The sequence below is a fragment of the Chelonia mydas genome, chromosome 17 (assembly GCF_015237465.2).
Source record: "Chelonia mydas isolate rCheMyd1 chromosome 17, rCheMyd1.pri.v2, whole genome shotgun sequence".
Classification (NCBI taxonomy): Eukaryota; Metazoa; Chordata; order Testudines; family Cheloniidae; genus Chelonia; species Chelonia mydas.
In genome coordinates, this window is record NC_051257.2 from 16,988,324 (window position 1) to 17,009,850 (window position 21,527).

The window sequence follows — 21,527 nt, forward strand, 5'->3', positions numbered from 1 at the left end:
ATCGTGCCCAAGGTGGGGGATGGGAATAGTGCCCGAGGTGGGGGATGGGGAGTGTCCTCCCTGGGGGGGGGGATGGGGATAGTGCCCGAGGTGGGGGATGGGGAGTGTGTCCCCCAGGGGGGGAATGGGAGTGTCCCCCCAGAGGGAGATGGGGATAGTGAGCCCCCACAGGGGGGCATGGGGATAGTGCGCCCCCACAGGGGGGGTTGGGGAGTGTCGTTTCCTCGGGGGGAGATGGGGATACTGCCCGAGGTGGGGGATGGGGAGTGTCCCTGGAGGGGGGGATGGGGATAGTGCCCCCCCCGGGGGGGGATGGGGAGAGTCTCCTGGAGGGGGGATGAGTGGAGTGTCCCCCCGGAGGGGGATCGTGCCCAAGGTGGGGGATGGGGATAGTCCCCCCGTGGGGGGATGGGAATAGTGCCCGAGGTGGGGGATGGGGAGTGTCCTCCCGGGGGGGGGGATGGGGATAGTGCCCGAGGTGGGGGATGGGGAGTGTGTCCCCCAGGGGGGGAATGGGGATAGTGCCCGAGGTGGGAGAGGGGGAGTGTGCCCCCCCGCGGGGGGGGAGGGGGAGTGTCCCTGGAGGTTCCCTTTGGTGCCCCGGCGACGCTGCAGCGCCCGCTGCATAAAGGGGCAGGCCGGGAGCTGCCCAGCCCCACCGGGCTCTAGACGCCAGACGTAGGCTCCCGGCGCGCGCTGGGAGGGCGAGGTCGGGTCTCACTCTCGCGAGAGTGCCTGGCCAAGGGGCCCTGCGTGGCGGCTCTCGCGAGAAGCGCAGGCGGCCGGACCCAACATGGCGGAAGGTAGGCGCGGGGGAGGCGGGCAGAAGTTCTGGGCTGGGGCTTCCGCCGCTTGCCCCGCGACTGGCCTGTGCCCTGCCCGCTCCCGGCCGTTGCGTGGGGAGAGGAGGCGGCTTCTCCCGAGGGGGAGGGGGCGTCTCTTCTGCGGTCGGCTCCCGCCAGCGTGGGGGGCGTCCCTGTCCCCTGTCAGCCCAGAGGGGCGAAGTCTCTCCTCAGCCTGGAGGGGGGCCGCTTTCCCCAGCCGTGTCGGGGGGGGGGATCAAGCAGGTGTCTTCCCCCCCCCCTTCCCGTTTCTCTGGGTGGAGGGAGCATCTCGCCAGCCGGGAGGGAGGGGGGCTCCTTCCCCTGTCTCTGTGGGGGGGCGGTGTACACGTCTGGCTGGTGCTTTGCCAGCCCCTGCTCTGCATCCCGGCTCCTCATTCGGGCTGAGCTGCTCTTTCCCTCCACCTGGTAGTGAGGAAGAGACTGTCGTCTCCCCCCGCCCTTCCCCCCCGGTGCCTTGGGGACCGTCAAGTCACTTCTAAAGTGAGAGGGGGGTGGGTGGGAAGGGATTAGGATTAGAAACCTCTCTGCTGTGTGTCTGCCTCACACTGCTTCCGTTGAGCTGTTACGGGGGTTCAGTCGCCTTCTCTGTCTTACTTCCATTTGCTCTGTGTGTCAGGCAACTGTGGCGTGCCTCTCCCTAGTCCCTTCCTCCGACACTTGGATGGTAACTAGCATTGCCTTACCTTGCTCCTTTCCCTTCTCCAAGGAAGGAGAGAATACAGGATAGTGTCAGTTTCCTGGTTTTCTTTTCCTCCCTCTCTGGAGGAGGTGGCGGTGATACTGGGGTTCACATGCATCTCTCCTTTCCTGAGTCAGGGTGTGTGATATCGACACAGTTGATTCTGGTTGGGAAGCTTTCCACAGATGTAAGATTCAGATAATTTAAAGTGGTGGCTGCTGGCATGGTACAGGTGAGATGTTGCTGTGAAAGGCACCCAGTTTCAAACTCACTGATGAATCATTTATACCAAAAAGTGTGCAGTTATAACAAATCCAGTAAAACTAAGTGGAGTGGTGCTCTCACTTATCAGGCCTTCTGTGGAAAGAGAAGTTTGATATGATCTTTTAGAGCCACAACAATCCACAATTATTTTATTTTTATTGGAAAAAAATCTAATCTTGTAAGAGGCAGTAGAGTAGCCTCAAATTTAGCCCTTGTTAGGCTTTGCAATTTCTAAAAACACAAGTGTTAATTTTTTGCAAACCTAGTTAAAAATTCAGTCTTGTTGTTTTAGTATTTAAAGACACAACCTGATACTTTTGGAATTTTAACTTTTAATAAAATCCACTTTGAGAGCACCTTTAAATAGCGTATCCTGAAACTTTTCATTTAAAAATATTTGTAAGAGTTCTACTGATCTTATGTTGGCGTTTAGGTTCTCCCTTGCTGAAAATATCAGCAAAATCCCTTTCGGTATTCCTACATACAGGAAACTGACTCAGTACAAAGAGCTGTTAAGCACAAAGTAAACGGAATAAAGATTCTTTTGGCTAGCTTCTCAGTTTTGATAAACTTAGGTTTGTTTTAAAAAAGTAAGCACTGTTTTCAGACAAATGTGGGTGTTTTAAAATAGTCCTGGGGAACAAATTCCTATCTTTTATCTATAGGCAGCTAAGACTTACAATTTGGTTTGTGACTTAAATGGTAGGCAAGTGTATTTTTTTGAAGCAATTGTTATTACACCAACTGAAGGTAATTGATTTGAGTGTGTCCAGCCTACCAACCCTCGATCTTCGTTAGGCGTGCCCCTGTGTCCCCAGTAGGGCTGCCTTTTGTGGAGTCAGGTGAAGTGGTTGCCAAAGATACAGTTGCTTAGTTGTCCAAGCGAGTGCTGCCATGATACCATGTCCCCAGTAGGCTCTGAAATGCCTCTTCTGTGCTTCAGGTTTTTTGACCAGTGAGCCAGATGTGTATTGTTGCCTGAGACTGCACTCACTAGCTTCTGCTAATAAGGAGAGATTCATGCTCCCCAAAGGACCTCCCTGAATGAGTGAATTCCCTTTCGCTTTGACCCAAAAGCACAAAGCCAGTGATTTGCAATTGGATTGCAGTCAGTTTATAATAAGGTAAAGCAAGGGCCATGGTGCAGGCTGGCTCCATTACCCTAAGTGTGCCCTCTACAAGGCCAGATTAAGAGACTCACTTTGCCTCATTAGGGTGATGCTCTGTTGGAGCAGCACCTCCCACTTGATTGTCAGTGGGTTTCTAGCATTTCAAGACTCAGCTGGCAATTTAAGGAGACTTGTTGACTGAGGGGGCTATCAGCTAGCACATAGTCATCTGAGCAGAAGCTGATCAACACTTTTCCCTACAGGTTATTGGTAACTTCAGTTGATTGCATCCACATGAAAGATTATTTCAAGGTGCAGTCCAGTTGATTGAGATGCTACAATCCATGTCTCTAATGTAGACGAGACTTACACTTGGTTCTGTGGCTGCTCTGTCAAAGAAATGTGTTGTCCCCTTTGATAGAACCCAGCACCACCAGAGGGAGCTAGATGAGTCATGAGGATGTGCAACACTACAGCTGCTGTTGGACTAGCACATGAGGGTGGAGAAATCCTGGATAAAGAGGAGATGGGAATAGGAGGAAGGAGTACTGGACAAAGGATGGCGGAGTGGAAACCCGGATTGCATTGCAAATGAGAACAAGCCTTGTGTAGAGAGCTGAGTTTTGAGGGAAGAGGTAACTGATACTCAGTTCAGTTTCAAGTCTATCCGCAAATAGTACAAGTTTGCCAATCCTACTCAGATGTACACAGATTCTTGTTTAGTTACAGATTTATCAGTCCCTTCATCAGAGAGCGTAGTAATAAGTCTAGCTTTCTGTGAGCATTTGAGATGCTACTCTAAGAAACCTGCCTTGGGAAGGTGTTCCGCTCCATGAGTGATATAAATTGATCCATGATTAAAGCCACTTTTTCCTCCTGCAAGCTGCAGAGTTACCAATGTCTCTGAAATCCAGTTTAGCAAATGGGAGCATTGGTAAAACTTTGCTCTATAAGACAATACAAGGAGATCCAATTTAGTGATATCACCCTTGTGGGCGGGGGACACATGGTTTCTGTCCTTCTTTACATGTACGTGATTGCTCTGCTCTTATGTGAAAATTGGTTCTCACAAAAAAACTGGCCTTATCCAGGATTTCTTGTACTTCCTGTGACTTAAACAGCTTCATCTGTCATGAAAACTATTGATATTTAGGTTACCATGAATCTTGGAAAATATATTAGTGCATTTCTTGTGTTATATGGTACCACGTGCTTTGTGCTTGCTTGTCCCCATGGTCTTTAATAATCCCCTCTGCTGATTCAAGGATTGGGATACAAAAGCAGGGTGGCTTGTGTTCTATACACTTTCAAAATATTTTTATTCAACGAAGATACCATCTTCCTCCTGAAATCAAATTGTTCTGAAACAAGAAGTAATCAAATTATAGCTTACTTTTGTAAGGCTACTGTGACTTACCTGGAAAATTAAACTGCTTGCTTTTCTATCAGAAATGACTGCCTTTGAGCTAGTTGACTAGCTGACCAGCCCAAACTTTTCCTCTCCCCGAACAGAACATACTTGGAATGAGGCTTGACCTCAGCCATGCTCAGGAGTGAATTGCTTGGTCCCACTTGCTTCTCCCAAGGAGTTACTTCTATGGCTGATACCAACGAGGTCCTTCCCCGTCACTGTCTGAATTGCAGTTCAGCTCTATTGCGCTAAGCTTTATTGCTTACTGTGGTAGTAACAGCTAATCATTCCTTAAACTTCAGTTTTGACAGTGTAATTTGAAGCTCTTGTACTGGAAATTTTCCTTTAATTTCTGGCTTCATGCTTAAATATTAGTGTGCTGTGTATTTGGCATACTTAAAAGGACATGGTCAACTCAGAGCTGGCTGAAACGTCAAGTTTTGTTTATACAATTGTTTTTTTTTAAACCAAAGAGTAATAGAAATTTTCCTGACTTCACACATTCCAGGTGAAAACTTTCTAAACAAGTTTTCCCTGTCTTGTTTAAAGCCTGAACAATTGAACCATTTAGAATCTGAAAGTGAAGCTTGCTTAAATTTTCATTATCCAAGCACCAAACACCAGACTTGGAGTAGTCCAAGAATCATAGTATCCTTTGTTACATCTCAACAAAAGGGCCAGAAATGCGCACAGTATCAACATTAGTATTAAAATGTTCACATAACTCTAGTTAATGTTTTTCTATAGGTCCTTAAATGTATCTGTAAAACTCAGTAGTACTCTTCTTGCTTTCTTATTGTGACTTTGACTGTCCTGCTTCTGCAAAATGGTACTAACCGTAAATTGTATAAAAGTGTGTTCCATAACTATCCTGGAAATCAGATGCAGGAGAAACTTCATACTAATGTATAGCTGTAAGGAGATTAATGTACAGAGTTGATGCTGTCAACATTTGAATGCTACTATGTGCTTTCTGAAAAATTACTAGTGAAATAACTATGGTGGAAATTGGCAGTCTCACCATGGACCAAAGTAGCATTTTTTGTGACAAACTTCTGTGAAGTTTATATTTCTAGATTGCCGTTATCATTAGTGGCTGGATATTCAGGGCTTCATTTTCATATTAAAAGCAGCTGTGTACTACTCCATACAACTCACAAGATTAATACTGTGTATGCCTGTGAATGTGCAGTAGCTGACTTTTACAAACATATAGGGTGCACACACCCATGCATGCAAGATAAGAAGTGAATGCCTAGCTTTTGCTGTGCAAATATTCTGGTGAATTTGTAGCAAACAATGGGAAATAATAGTGGCCTGTCAAGGCTTGACTAATTCTCTTGTCCCTGGTGAATGAGGAGATGTAAACTGTTGATTTTATAAGAATTTAAGGTTTCAGTTTAAAAACACAAACCAAACCCTTTTTTAGGGTGTGAAAATAACTAACCAGTAAAAAGAAAAGGAGTACTTGTGGCACCTTAGAGACTAACCAGTTTATTTGAGCATGAGCTTTCGTGAGCTACAGCTCACTTCATCCAATGAAGTGAGCTGTAGCTCACGAAAGCTCATGCTCAAATAAACTGGTTAGTCTCTAAGGTGCCACAAGTACTCCTTTTCTTTTTACGAATACAGACTAACCAGTGTAAGCCACGGGTAGAGTGGTCTCGCAAGCTGAGGGAGACTAGAAAGACTCTGGTCAGTTTCAGGTTTTATTCAGACTCTTGTGGACAATGGTGCCTGTATCAAGCTTACTAATTTCATGCTTCTGCTGATGGGGGGGATGCCCTGAGCTGCATGAAAGTACCAATTAAATTATTCAAAGTGGAGGAGGATTGGGCGTGTGTGTTTGGGAAGGGGGAGGTAGAGGAAGTAGCAAATGTTGGGTTTCCCCTCTCCTGGTGATGGTCAGGGAAATCCTGGGATTTCTCTTCCCCCATCCCTCCTAGTCTCCTGATTGCAGAGGGTTTTTTGGGTGTGTGTGTGTGTGGGGAGAGAGAGAATAGAAGATACAAAAAAAATCAGCAGCTAGAAGGAGGTGGAGTGCATTGACACTTATGACTACCAGCCAGAAGTCAATATGAAAGATGGCCCTCATGTATAGTTCAGGGACAGCATTGTAGTAAACAGTATCTTTCTTAGCAGCCAGACATGGCAAGGGGGTGGGTTTTTCACAAATGTGTTGCCCTTGAACCTAAAAAAGGGCAATCTCCATCCTTCGGTCTCTGGCTTGGCCTAGTAGTCTCAGACTTTGAAAAGCTGCCAGTAGTAACTGTTATGGCAGTCTCTCCTTGTATTGGATACTTATCCAAGTTCAATCTATCTTTTAGTTTGATTTTAAGAGACTTCAGGTAGGAGAGGAGAAGGACAAGTTTTGATTATTGTATATAGAAGTCTTTACCTGTTAATATACCATACTAGTTTGAGGTGGTTTGGTTTTGACATGAGGCTGTTTTTTTAGGTAATAGTAGCAACTTAATGCTTAAGCACTCCTCCTCCTCTAAGTGGTTCTGCAAACATCTATTAGTCAGTTTGAGACGTGTTTGTCAATAAGTGTTTCAATTTGTAGGTGATGAATTTGAGGTAGATAGGATAAATGACTTTCCCAAGGCCAGAGAAATCTGTCAAACAGGATGTGAAGAGATTCCTGGCTTCTGTGGCTGTCTGCCCTTCATAAAAGTTTAGGCCATACTTGAAAAATGAAAGGGCTGTTAAAACTGTGTGTGCAATTTTTGAAACTTACCTCATGGTGAGAGGGGTTATAAATAGAATATGTGCTATGAGGTGTCAAACATTTGAAGAACTCTTGTTTGTACTCTTGCCTTTTAATACTTCCGGTTCAGTCTTTTCTTGCTCCTAACATGACTACTGTAGACATTGTAATGTCTAGTCTTATTTTTAACTGACCTAAAATGACTGATATACACTGCTTCCTACCTAATTCTGTTGTCCTGTGCTTTAAGTAATCAATAGGTCTCTTGTTGCCTGTGGATGTGTCAGTGTCAATAGATTCCAAAGCCAGAAGGGACTGCAGTGATGATCTGATCTATACAACATAGGCCATAGAAATTACCCAAGATAATTCCTAGCACGAATCTTTTAGAAAAGCATTCAATCTTGATTTTAAAATGGTCAGTGATGGAGAATCCACCATGATCATTAGTATGTTGTTGCAATGGCTAATTACACTGTTAAAAATTTTATGCCTTAATTCAGACTGGAAAATAAGTTCAGTGGCTGGAACCTGAAGCTTGACAGTTGCTCTCTTCAGTCTAGCAGAGAGAGAGAGAGATGTTAAATATTTGTTTTCCCATGTACCTATTTATAGACTGTAATAAAGTCACCCCTTAACCTTCTCTTTATTAGGCTCCAGGAGCCCAATCCATTTAGCTTATCACTATAGGGCAGATTTTCTAATCCTTGAGTCATTCTCGAGGCTCTCCTGTAAACCAATGTCCTTATCTCTTATCTACATCCTTCTTGAGTGTGGACACCATATTCCAGCAACGTTTGCAGTGCTAAATACAGAGGGAAAATAACCTCTATTCCTGCTTGAGATTCCCTTGTTTATGCATCCAAGGATTCCATTAGCCCTTTTGGCTGCAGTCTCTCACACAAGAAGTTCATGTTCAGCTGACTATCTGCCATGCCCCCAAGATCTTTTTCAGTCACTACTTTCCAGGATTAAAGTCCCTCATCCTATAAGTATGGCCTACATTCTCTGTCCCTAGATGTATACACTTTACATTTAGCCATATTTAAAATGCATATTGTTGGGTTATCCCCAGATTACCAAGCAATTCAGATTGCTCTGGATCAGAGAGCTGTTGTCTTTGTTGTTTACTACTCGCCCCATTTTTGTCATCTGCAAACTTTATCAGCAATTGTTTTTCTCCAGGTCATTAATATCTTTAAATAGCGTAGGGCCAAGAACTGACGATTGCAGGAACCCACTAGAAACACCCATTTGATTCCCCATTTACAGTTATATTTTGAGACCTATCCATTAGCCAGCTTTTAATCTATGGCACACATTACATGTTAGTTTTATATCTTTAGTTTTTAACCACTGTCCTGCAGTACCAAGTCAAATGCCTTGTGAAAGTCAGTGTTACTGTAATACAATTATCTTTATCAGCCAAACCTCTTATACCAAAAAAAAAAGTTAGTAATCCTTTCTACCCTTTTTAAATTTTGTCACATCAGCTTTATTCCAGTCTTCTGGAACTTACTGAAAATCAACATTAACTGTCCATGAGCTCCTCAGCTAGCTCTTTTAAAAATGTTGGACACAGGTTATCTGGGCCTGCTGACTTAAGTGTCTGACTTTAGTAACTGCTGTTCAGCATCCTCCTGAGATACTAGAGGAATTGAAAGTGTTATGTTTTTTTTCCCCTGAAATACTATTGAACACTTCTGCCTTTTGTGCATTATTAAGTCTGCCATTTCCATCTAGTAACAGACCAATACAGTCATGTTTCCGACAACACACAAACTGCTTGCTTATGAATTACGTGCAAAGATGATCCAAAAAAGGCTGGAAGCTTGTCCTTAATGATACATCCTTAAGGATGTAAGTGTAGGTTGCAGCTTTCTGAAAGACCTTAATACATTCCAGTTCAATCTACTTCAACAAAACAAAGGAAGATCCACTGACAGTAACTAATGAAGTAAAATAGCTAACATATCGAAGTACAGCAACATAGGTAGCTGCTGCCTGTGTTGTGAAATGAGCTTTCCTTGTTAAAGAATAAAACAATTTGATCCTCTTTAAAGAAAGGTCACTCCAGATACTGCTTATTACCTAGCAGACACTTAAGCTTGTACTGTACTTTGTAAAACAAGTGATTGTAAAGGCTAAGGTTTTTAGTTACAGCTACAAATCTCACTCTACCTAGTTCTAATGGCATAGCTAAACTTGGCAGTGACCCCAATGAGCCTGCTCTGTAGTTTGCGTTTTACTCTTCATGGCAAAATATTGATGTAAACAATTGCCTTATTGGATGAAAGGTTATGTCCTATTTAAAGAACTCTTAAAGCAGCATTAGTCAAACGGTCCCTGGGCAAAGACTGAATGTTGACATGATCTCTAAATGATGCATTCTATCTGCAGTCAAACTAGATAGGGGGATGATTTGCCCTAAGGGCCCTGCCTTGCAGAATTCTCAAGAGCTCAGCCAAGTTCCTGTCTGTCTAGGTCTAAATACTATGTAATAGAATTCAGTTCTGTTGATCCCTGCTTGTAGTGATAACTTAGATATTGATGAAACAGTATTTCCAAAACACACTTCCTCTTGATGCTAATTGTCCCTTTGTACTGATCAATGGCTCTGTGGTTGTAAGGGATAGAGTAAAAGTGAATTCCTGTTATCTTCTAGGCTGAAAAGATTTGGCATCTTTGAGTGTGACTTGTCCTCCTCTAAAGAACGTTAAAGCTTGTAGAAGTACTAAAATCCATTTATAACAGTTTCTTTGGCATTTACGCAATGGAAAATATACTGTATATCCTCAAAAGATGGAGTGTTATGCATGTACCTTATTTGGAAACAGGTTTCAGAGTGGTAGCTGTGTTAGTCTGTATCAGCAAAAAGAACGAGGAGTACTTGCGGCACCTTAAAGACTAAAAAATTTATTTGGGCATAAGCTTTCATGGGCTAAAACCCATTTCATCAAATGCATGGAGTGGAAAATACAGTAGGAAGATATAGATAGAGAACATGAAAAGGTGGGGGTTGCCAGACCAACTCTAATGAGACAAATCAATTAAGGTAGGCTATTATCAGCAGGAGGGAAAATAACTTTTGTAGTGATAATCAGGATGGCCCATTTCAAGCAGTTGACAAGAAGGTGTGAGTAACATGGGGGTGGGAACTAGCACTCTCACAGATCTTGGGAGACAGGCCAGTCTTTGCTTACAGACAACCTGAAGCAAATACTCACCAGCAACCCCACACCACACAACAAAAACACTAACCCAGGAACCTATCCTTGCAACAAAGCCTGTTGTGAACTGTTCCCACATATCTATTCAGGGGACACCATCATAGGGCCTAATCACATCAGCCACACTATCAGAGGCTCGTTCACCTGCACATCTACCAATGTGATATATGCCATCATGTGCCAGCAACGCCCCTCTGCCATGTACATTGGCCAAACTGGACAGTCTCTACGCAAAAGAATAAATGGACACAAATCTGACATCAGGAATCGTAACATTCAAAAACCAGTTGGAGAAGACTTCAATCTCTCTGGTCACTCGATTACAGACCTAAAAGTTGCGATATTACAACAAAAAAACTTCAAAAACAGACTCCAATGAGAGACAGCTGAATTGGAATTAATTTGCCAACTGGATACCATTACATTAGGCTTGAAAGAAGACTGGGGATGGATGTGTCATTACACAAAGTAAAACTATTTCCCTATGTTTATTTTTCCCCCTTACTGTTCCTCACACGTTCTTGTCAACTGCTGGAAATGGCCCACCTCGATTATCGCTACAAAAGGCTTTTTTTCCCTCTCCTGCTGGTAATAGCTCACTTTACCTGATCACTGTCATCTGAGTGTGTATGGTAACACCCATTGTTTCATGTTCTCTGGGGATATAAAATCCCCCACTGTATCTTCCACTGCATGCATCCGATGAAGTGAGCTCAAATTTGTTGATCTCTAAGGTGCCACAAGTACTACTTTTTTTAGGTACTACTGTAACAGATGTATGTTTGGTAGGAATCTTTGGTCTGCTAGATAAATGGTTCTGTGTATTTATGCTTTTAAAAAAAATGGCATACATTTCTCTGTGGGTGATGGCTGCATTGTGCAATGCCAATGCACAAAATCTACTTTCAAAACTAAGCATACATCCTTGCTAAGGCAAATATAAGAGCTGTAAAGCTCTCGGACATTGCTGATAGGCCCTGTCTTACCACAGAGCGATAGGGCAATGGAAATTGAAGACTTTTCTTGGAATATCTCATGATGTGCTTACAGTGACAGCTTCGTTCTAGAAAACATCCGCACCTCCACATGTTAAAATCAAATCCAAGTAGAGCAAACAGTCTTGTATTATCCTCTATAGTATAAGGGTCGACGTTATGCTTGAGTTCTTTCCATGCATTCTATTAAGCGACTTCTGCTCTCCATGTAAGATATCTACATATTAGAGGAGAAAATGGCGTTTTTGGAAATTTTTTTTGTATCTGTGTTCTTGGAGAAGTTTTGTCTAGTGATTGGAGCTGGTAACTCTGGAAACAGAACCCAAATTAGTGCTTGGCTATGTGACTTTGGGCAAGTCACTTATCTCTATTTACCCAACTGTACAGAACATTAAGTCTTGCATCTCTTCTAGGTTTAAGTCACAAGAGACTATCTCATGGAATGCTCTCTATTAAACACACAGTAAGGCTATTTTGACTTTATTAAAAAAAAAAAAAAAAAAAAAAAAACCCAGCTCTGCTTTTATCTAAACTTTACATGGCAAGTGAGAGTAAGTAATGTGAGCCTGTGGCTGATAAGACAGAGGTAAGGTTGAAAAGATAAGAGCATCTAGCCCAGGGGTGGCTAACCTGAGCCTGAGGAGGAGCCAGAATTTACCAATGTACATTGGAAAAAGCCCCAGGAGTACATCAGCAGCGCATCAGCTCTCCCGCCCACCAGCAGCCCTGCTGATCAGTGCTTCCCCATTGGCTGTTTTGTGGTGTGCAGGAGGCTCTGTGTGGGGAGCAAGGGCATGGCAGGCTCAGGTGAAGGGGTGAAGTGGGGGCAGGGCCTGAGACAGAGCCAGGGGTTGAGCAGTGAGCACCCCCAGACGCACTGGAAAGTTGGCGCCTGTAACTCCAGCCCCAGAGTTGGTGCTTATACAAGGAGCCGCATATTAACCTCTGAAGAGCTCCATGTGGCGCTGGAGCCTCAGGTTGGCCACCCCTGAACTAGTGTGTTCAAAGGAAATTTCCTAAAGTTGTCCCAGGTTCGTTAACAAGCATATTAATGATTAACCCACCTGTCTTTTCATCCATTAAAAAGGAATGTTCTCTTTAGGACAAGGATCATGGGGACCATTCAAGCCATGGTGCTCGTTTAAAAGCTATTTAGAATATTTGTACGAAAGTGTCAATATCTGCATGTTTGTCCATGCAAACTAGTCTGAGTGAAATGCTATTGTAGCATCTTAAACTATAATTAGAGAAGACCTCAGTCATCTAATCTCTTCCCCTGTCAGTATGGGATGGATTGTTTCTCATTGGTTTTTTTATATATTTGGTTTATAATGTCTTTGTCAGTGCTCCGTCCAGATACGGAAGAGACATAGTAGTCTTTTTAATTCCAGAAACAACATACATGGTCTTAAAATACAGAATCCCATTTAAAAAAATGGCCTTAGCTAGAAACTTTCTGGATATATTTCAGAGTAACAGCCGTGTTAGTCTGTATTTGCAAAAAGAAAAGGAGTACTCCTTTTCTTTCTGGATATAGGCACATTCACAATCTAACTGCTCCATTTTGGCCAGGCTGGGAGATGGGACTTCTGTTAAGTTAAATTATAATAGCTGCCAGGCAGGGATCAAAATTTCGGCCTTCTGTTCCTAGGCAATTAGGTGATAGTAACAGTGGAGAAGCTTTAAAATGCGATATGTGCATCCTTCAGTGACTTCTGTTTTTGTGCAATACTCCCTGAACATGATTGATTGTGGGATCCTGAAGAGAGGTACTGTTGAGCCTTTTTTAGTCTCATATCATGGTGACTGCAGTAGAAACATCTAGATCTTTGGCTTTTGAGGGGGAGATAAGGGGAAGGTTTGAACCACTAATTCCCAGTAGGGGAGAAGTGATCAAACTGAGCTTGTACTAACCCCAGTGCTCCCCAGAGCATCAGACTTGCAAAAATTTCAAATGTCTGCTTTTGCTTTCTGTCTGTAAAAGATGTGGTGTAGTTTTGTGTTTTTTTTAAGCTTGTTGATGCTTGCGGATTTTGTCTAATTAGTGTTTAACCAATTTAACTGTTGGTTTGGAAAGTGTTACCCAGAGTGGATTTGATTTAAATTAATTTGATTTAAATCACTAGTCAGGAAGACTCTCTATTTAAGCATGGATTTCTACATAAAAGTGCATTCTTGTATTAAGGTCATAACAACCAACATATTCTTCACAACTCAGAGATAGATGAGACCCAAACTGGGGGTCTCTTACAACCTGCTGCCATGATAGATTTTTCCCTTCTCATGAGAGAAAGGTATGGTAGATCTCCTCCAGTCAATGAAGGCTACACTCAGAAAGACCTCAAGACTTCTGGAATATGCTGCTCAAACAGTTTCACTTTTGTTTCTGCTGCCTGTCCCTCCCTTCTCACATTTATCTCCAGACTTCTTCCCCTTGTCCAGATCTATTCCACCCCCAACAATTCATTGAACTTTTTGAAACTTTGCACTTTTAGAGAGGTCAGGGACTGATTGTACACAAATTTGCAGAGGGGAAAATAAGGTTGAGGTCTGTTATTTCTCATTTCTTTATATTTTTAAAACATTTTTGCTGTTAACAAGCATGTTATCTCTGGAGACACACACACCCACCGTTTTTGAGAACTGCAAAACTAAGCATCTCGGATGCTACCTTCTAGGCTGAGCACTGAGTCCCATTGGGTAGATAGAAGGATTAACCTAAATCTATACAGAAGCTCCTGGAACCCCATAAGATTAGGTCCCTAATCCATGAACTATTGGAACTCCTTTACAAAACATATAAACATTACATGAATATACAGTCTCCTACTCTAGAATTAGGATTTATAATCCCTATTCCATGATGAGCTATCTTTGAGCTATATAATGTATCTTGATTAAAACTATCTTTAGATAGGTGTCTTCCTTTTAAAAGCATTTTATCAAAAACATCCGACTTAAATAAAAATTGATTTTAAAAAAAGCATTTTTATCCACCCTGGTATTACCATTAAATTGGTATAACACTGTGTAGGCCAGTGGTTCTCAAAAATTTTTTTTTCCCCATGGACCACTTGAAAATTGGTGAGGGTCTCAGCGGACCACTTAATCTTTCCAAATGTTTGTACTGTTGGATAACTATTGTAAAGTGCTTTGGATAAAAGCACTATATTAAAAAAACACTTAACTTTTTTGTTCTACAAAAAAAAGCACTCAACTCATATTTTAATATTAGTAGTCTTACCTTTCTAGTGTGATGGGTGTGCCCTCTCCCCTGCCGCAGCAGCCCCCAAGCCGGGGCTGGGAAGGAGGGCCGGCAGCTGCAGCCCTGGAGCTGGGGAAAGTCACCTCTTTTCTCTGGCTGCCACAGCCCTGCATGTCCCAAATTCCCCTCACCCCACTGCCCTCTCCCACCTACCCCCTATTTTCCCCCACAAGGCCACCACCTCATCTTACATGTCTTCTCCAGGGTCCAGGCACCTAATTAGTGGAGCCACGCCTGTGTGGTTCCACTAATTAGGTGGGTGGCCCTTCATTCTCTTGTTTGCAGCCACTCAGGCATGCACCTTAGAAGGAACTATCCCCAGACCACCTGAATGGAGCAATGGTCTGCTGACCACAGTTTGAGAACCTCTGGTGTAAGCATTCACTCTAAGGGACAGGGAATGACTGGTAAACTTCCATTTGACCAGCCATATAAAAATGAGAGTTTAGTGATGATTGCAGGTAGATAATGCTAGTGAGCAAATTAAGGCGAACAGATTTGCTGAAATTGGGGGAGGGGATGATATCCACAGAATTTCCAAAAGAAGTGTATTAAGGCTTTTGTTCAGCCTTTCAACTGAACTGCATGTTTCTATTTTGCAGAGGAGGTGGCCAAATTGGAGAAGCACCTAATGCTTCTCCGCCAGGAGTATGTAAAACTGCAGAAGAAGCTAGCCGATACAGAGAGGAGGTGTACTCTGTTGGCTGCCCAGTCTAACAAAGAGAATGCCAGTGACTCCTTCATCAGTCGACTTCTCACCATTGTAGCTGAGCTTTATGAGCAGGAGCAGTATAGGTAAGAAATGCATCCTGGAAATAGAAGCTATATTGATGAAACTGTAAATCTCTTCCTCACCAGCTATTTCAGATTCTGAGCTCTAAGGGGGAGAGACTGTCTGTACTTAGTATGTGGCTTTTTTTTGTGTGTGGCTAAAATTAAGTATAGTATCAGCCTGTCTTTTATTTATTTTTTTTTCCTGCCAATTTTGGTGACAAAACTAAATATAATAAACCAGTTCTCTTCAAACATGGTATGCTTCAGGATAATTTAATGGGGAACTTACTGTGTGAAGTTTGATGCTGGTGTCTCTTATTTTTTGTTCAGATAACACCTGCTTTATTTTTACAAAGTGTTCTTAAAACCATCTCTTTAGGCTTGTCTCCATGGCATAGCAATGCAAAAGGGGTGTGATTTGTAAAGCACCCGAATGTGGTGTGCTCTAACTGTTCTTCCCCATTTTACACCCCCCTTGACCCTGATGGTGTCCTCTGGCCCTCCGTAAATGGTACCTAATTTGACCATTAATGTGAAAGTAGAGGGAGCCAACGGGATTTACACGGGGCAGTTAGAGCACTTTACAAATCATATCCCTCTAGTGCGCTTTGCTGGCACTTTGTAGGCAGTCTCTTATCTGAGACTTGGGTGATCCTGAAAGAGCATTCCTTGCACTTTTTTGGGGGGGGGGGGTGTTTTTTGAGTGTGTTGTGGGTCTTTTTTTTTTAAAGACAATATGGGGAAACTAGTAGAATCAAATTTGCAAAGTAGTATTTATTAATCTTGCCATGTATATTGTACAAATTTATGCAAGTGTGACAGCCAAAAGAGTTTGTATGAAAGCACTGATACACAAAAAAGAATCCGAACCTAGATCTGCTCTGCTTTGAGTGTTCAGGATTTCATAGCCTTTTTTTAAATAGGAATAGGGTAGTGGTCCAAATATTAGCTCCAAAAAGAAATGGTTTCTTTTGGGAACAAGCATTTAAGTTCCCAAGTAAGGCTTTGTTTGTTTTGGGGTGGGGTGGGGAGTAGTGGTGGTGAAGGTTAAAGTATATAGCTTTTGTTAGCAAGAACAAGTGGATGAAAAATAATCCAACGTGTTTAAGAACATAACACCTTAACTATATAATGTTAGATGGAGGAAAATGATCAGTCTATGTATTGTTTCTGAATAAAAAGAATGCTCTGTGTGATCAGTGTTCCCTGACAGCAGCTGTACTGGAAATGGGGTATTTCTGGGTTTTTACTTTTATACAGGTTGACTGTTGTGTCAAATGTGCTTTGATAGTCCTTTAAGTAATCTTGCCTGAGCCTGTCTCTGGGCTGAATCGTGGGTCTACACACACCTCATCTTGTCAATTACTGATGTTGGTCTGTGCTGTATGAACTACTTACTGAAAATATAAATATATATATATATTTTTAATGAACGTTCATCACAGGGCTGAGCTTGCGTTTTCCTTGTGGTGATAACAGTTGGGTTACTCTTGAAAATTTTTCTTAACTCGTTGAAAGAATGAACCTACTGTTTTGCCTTTAATATATTAATGCAAGAGACTTTTTACCTAATAGTAAACAATTCAGTGTAAAATTAGATGCTTAAATGTTATTACATTGTAGATATTTGACAGATGCAGAGTCCATAAGTGCCTAAGCACAAGGGGTATGTTTGTATATACATGTGTGCTTTTTCGTCTATCAGTGATCTGAAGATAAAGGTTGGGGACAAGCGCATCAGAGCTCACAAATTTGTGTTGGCAGCCCGCAGTGAGACTTGGAGTCTAGCCAGCCTAGTGTCAACTGAGGAACTGGATCTGTCAGGTTAGTTGCTGCTTGTCGGTGTGTGATGCTTTGAATGTCTTTGAAACAACTAATGAAAAGGCCCTTTGGGAAAAGGTTAGATCTCATCATTCACAATACTATGCTGACTACGGAGTTTTTTTCCATTAATTATGAAGCTTAGACTCTCTGTAACAGACTTGCAAATTTAATGTTAGTTAAATCAATAACCCATCCTCTCCATTTTAATGATGTGGAAGGTAAGTGTGGTGATTCACTCCCTTTCTTGATAGGGAACTAAACATAGTGCGGGGGCGGGGTGAAACAAAGCTGTCTGAAAGAGCCAGATTACTCCTTTGCTTTAAGTATTCTATGAATCTAGTCTGTTTGATATCTTTGAGGACGTGTGCCCTTGCACATGGTCTTTAGAGACCTATGGTCAAATAGCTTACCCAGGCTGCAAAAACAGCACTTACTGCTCAACCCAAATGGCTTGTGAATTTTCTCTGAGACGCACTCTCTCTAGTTCTGGTTAAAAAGGGAGTAATCACATTGCCATTCACAATAACATTTCTGAGTTTAATGCTGGATATAGCAGGCTTTTCATTTCATGTGCTTGTACAGTGATGGGGTACTATTTATAATCCCTCTGAGAGTGAACATAGGGAATTAGCTCCTTGAAAACTTCCTTCCTCTGCTGTTTGCTTTCAATATCTGTAGAACTAATATTGATCAAGTAGGTTTTTAGTTTTTTCATCAAAACACTAGAAACTTGTTTGACTACCTCTTTGTGATGCTCAGTGACAGTGTTGCATGAAACCAGTTTTCAGCAACACTGGTACAATCAACGCAAGTCTTGGAATTGCCAACTGACAAAAGCTTTCTTAAATGTAGCTTTTACATGATGAAAAGTGATTCGTATTCAATGCTGGACTGAGTAAGTAGTTTTCTTAACTTCTAGCTTACTAACTGGATGAAAACGTTGATTAAACTCTCTAGAGAACTGAAACTTAAGAGAAGGCTGGGCAGTGTCCATTTCAAACAGTATGAGTAGCTGTGACTAGAATGATACCGCATCTATTGAACTAATCTTACCTGTTAAAGATAGTATCTTGGTTCAGGGATTGTACATAGTTCCTCTGTTCTGTTGCCATAGTGGTCCCTGATGGCTGTTTAGAAAAGTTTGTGCACCTCTTAACAGGATGTCTTGGCCCCAACCTGATCTAGTGGAAGAAAAGATAATTTTATCCTTTGAGCAAGAGCAACTTGCAGATGGAAATGAGAGAAAAATTTAAAGTATGGCTTGTCAGTTTGCAAGACTAAACTTCAGGCACTGCTGTCAAAGCCTTTGATTAATCAAGAATCCTAGAAACAATCCATATTTTGGGAAGAAGCAAGCCGTAGCAAATAAGCTTCTTTGCAGAAGCTTCACTTCAGAAAAGTTACCACACCTTCCTGCTGTTCAAACAGCCCGAAGATCACTGATGCCAAGAAATAGGTCAGAAGATATTGTATTACATAAACTGCTCTTCATGCCAGTTACTGTACTTCTGGTTGTGAGAACCTTAGTGCTAGCGTTCCAAAGCTCCTGATACAAAGTGTAAGGTAACTTGCGTTAACACTTTATTGGGAAGTCTCAAATTTAGCCACTGAGAGATTAAGGCATAGCAGTTTTATATCCTCACTTCAAGAATTGTAACATACAAATACTGAATATCCAGTTAACATTTAAGTTGAAATTGTAGTAAAAGGAAGCGCTTTCCCTCTGGACAGAGTCATCTTTATTAAGTGTCTTGAGTCAATTGTACATGGTTATGATGCTCATTAGGACTATTACACTAGGTGATCCAGAATCTTTGTTAGTCTTTCTTTGAGAGCGAGAGACAGACTTATGCACCCAACGGTTGGAATGTGCATGTGAAATTAGGCTCAAATCTGTTTCTGAGCCTATTGGCTAAATTTCATAAAAGCCTACTGAACTTGTCTAAATAGTACAGTTCCATAGCCTATATGGTAAATATCTGTAAAACCTCAATATGAAATATTGAGATTTTACCATAGTTTAGGTTTTCCTTTTTTGGAAAAGGAGATGCTAAATGACCATGTGCAAACTAAAGAGCTGGATAAAACTTACTCGCTAGCTGCTTGCTATGTTGGTCCCAGGATGTTAGACACACAAGGTGGATGAGGTAATATCTTTTTATGGACCAGCTTCTGTTGGTGATAGAGAGAAGCTTTTGAACTTACGCAGTTCTGTGTAAGATTGAAAGCTTCTCTCTCAGCTCAAAAGCTTGTCTCTCTCCAGCAGAAGGTGGTCCATGAAAAGATACATTACCTCATCCTCCTTGTGTCTTCAGCTACTTTAAAATAGCTTGGCCTGTTCTGCTTGAGGTGTTTACCTTACTGTTCTGGCACGGAGCGCTGTTGCTTAGAGTTCTGTACCAGGTGGCAACTGGAAGAATACTTAATGCATGGCTTGTAAATACAACTTGGGTCTACAGGATACATCTATTTAAAACATCCTATGTGAAAATCTTAACACTGTATGGAAACTCTGGGATTTCCCTGCTTATGCCCAACAAACCTGATTTTTAAAACATTTGCTTATTCAACACAGAAGTAATTTATTAAGTGTCTTGCCTATTTTTTTAAAAGCCACTCAGTTGATGGAACATTGCTAATAGTATCTTTATTGCTCCAATTATGAGGGCATGCATGTTACTACTCATCAAGGCTCCTGTCTACACCTGTATTAATGTCTTGTTATCGGGAGCAAGTTTAAACCTAGCTGAGACAGCTTCCTATTATAACTCTTTTTTTAGAATAAGTAGCAGTTTGCAGTGTTACAAGAATTGATACCTCTGGCCTCTTGTGGCAATGGGTTTCATATACTGGAGTGCAGGCACTGTAAGAGTCCTGCAGAGTTAAGAAATTTAAATCAAATGTCTTCTACTAATCTAACCATTTAAAGATAAATTAAAAAATCTTGCCTTTCTCAAGCATCTTTCTTATGGAAGGATCCCAAACAGCACTGGTACTAGATATAAGAATAGCTGCAACCACCTCTGGGTGGTAATAAGCAGCTATTAATAGCACGCAGCAACACTATAGCACAGTATAGGGCAGGAAGAGCAATTTATACAAGTGAAACTGCCTTGTGGGGACATAAGTTGGCAGAAAGTAATTATTCATGTTGGAATTTGACTAGGACATCAGGGCTAATACCTTCTTTTAGAGAAGAGATGTTGGCTCTCGTGCAGTAAGGTCAACCGCTGTCTTAATAGGGTAACTTTGAGCGTTAGTATCACATAACATTGAGTTGGATCAGTACTGACAAGGAAGGAAGCGTGCCACCTTCTGACTTGCAGTAACGCTGCTTACAGCACCTTGGGTTTTCTTTAATCCCTCAGGTAACTGTTGACCTACCTTTTCCCTGCATAGTTGGAGGTCTAAGATAGATGGTATGACGAGAGACCTATTGTGTCCTTTTAGAAACACTTGATTTTGGGTGGTAAAATTACAGTGATTTCAGTTGAACTGCAAATATTGGAGACTTAAGTAGCTGGATTTTTCACCAGATGCTGACCCTGAGGTGACCATGGCAATGCTGCGTTGGATCTACACAGATGAGCTAGAACTGAGAGAAGATGATGTATTCTTGACAGAACTGATGAAATTAGCTAATCGGTTTCAACTACAACTCCTCAGGGAAAGGCAAGTTGCTGTGAATACGTTCAAGCTTCTAGAATGTTGTGGCTGGGCTCTAATTAGCCAGGCTCTTGGAAATCTGCTATTTGTGCTAATGTAAATAACTGTTACATTACATCCTATTGCTAGCAGATATTAACTCATGGGTGTGAGTTAAGATGAGAGGTATAATTAAAAGAAAATGATGTTGGTTTTTAAATTGTAGAACAAGAATTTCAGCTGGTCATAAGCAGAAAAATCAAGCTTGTCCTTACAGTGTTAAACAAGCCACTCCCTTGATTAAAGAGTGAACTATTCCTGTATACTCCCCCTAACTCACCAATTACCCATAAGCCCATGCCACTAATGTGACATGACTAGACAACCTGAGTGAGTGGTATTGTTGAGTTAATTACCTTTCCTGACATTGTTTTCCTATAACAAAGCAAATCTGTTACAGTATTGACAAGAAATGGCTTTTGAGTTACTAGGCATGAAAGCTTTACTCTTTAGCTCTTTTTTTTTTCTTTCTGCTGGTTCAGTGACTGGCTAAAATGAAAATGCAACCTTATCAATAGTAGCAATATATCTTGAACATATTGGCTATTTTAAATGCCAAGTTTGGGTCATCCTCTTAATTATAAATTTCTTCAGATTTTTAAAACTAAAAATAATATTGCTAAATGACATGCTTGGGGAGAATGGAGAGTAGGAGGGAGGCAGGGCAAAATGACCACAGGGATTAATGTTGTTCCTCACCCGCTCTTCCAAAGACT

General features: G+C 41.8%; 1 protein-coding gene across 4 annotated transcripts in view; it reads left to right on the forward strand.

Annotated features, from left to right (window-relative positions):
• The first annotated feature begins 647 nt into the window (after positions 1 to 647).
• Positions 648 to 21,527, forward strand: part of ANKFY1 (ankyrin repeat and FYVE domain containing 1) — a 53,315-nt gene continuing 32,435 nt past the window's right edge. For 3 of the 4 annotated variants that reach the window (XM_037880231.2, XM_043531365.1, XM_037880233.2), the window contains exons 1-4: positions 648 to 803; positions 15,111 to 15,303; positions 16,988 to 17,106; positions 20,643 to 20,778. In XM_037880231.2, coding sequence (XP_037736159.1) covers positions 794 to 803; positions 15,111 to 15,303; positions 16,988 to 17,106; positions 20,643 to 20,778 — 458 coding nt within the window. In that variant the 5' untranslated portion in view covers positions 648 to 793. Of the gene's footprint in view, positions 804 to 3,345; positions 3,533 to 15,110; positions 15,304 to 16,987; positions 17,107 to 20,642; positions 20,779 to 21,527 lie in introns of those variants that run through there. The other variant, XM_037880232.2, reaches the window with a different exon arrangement.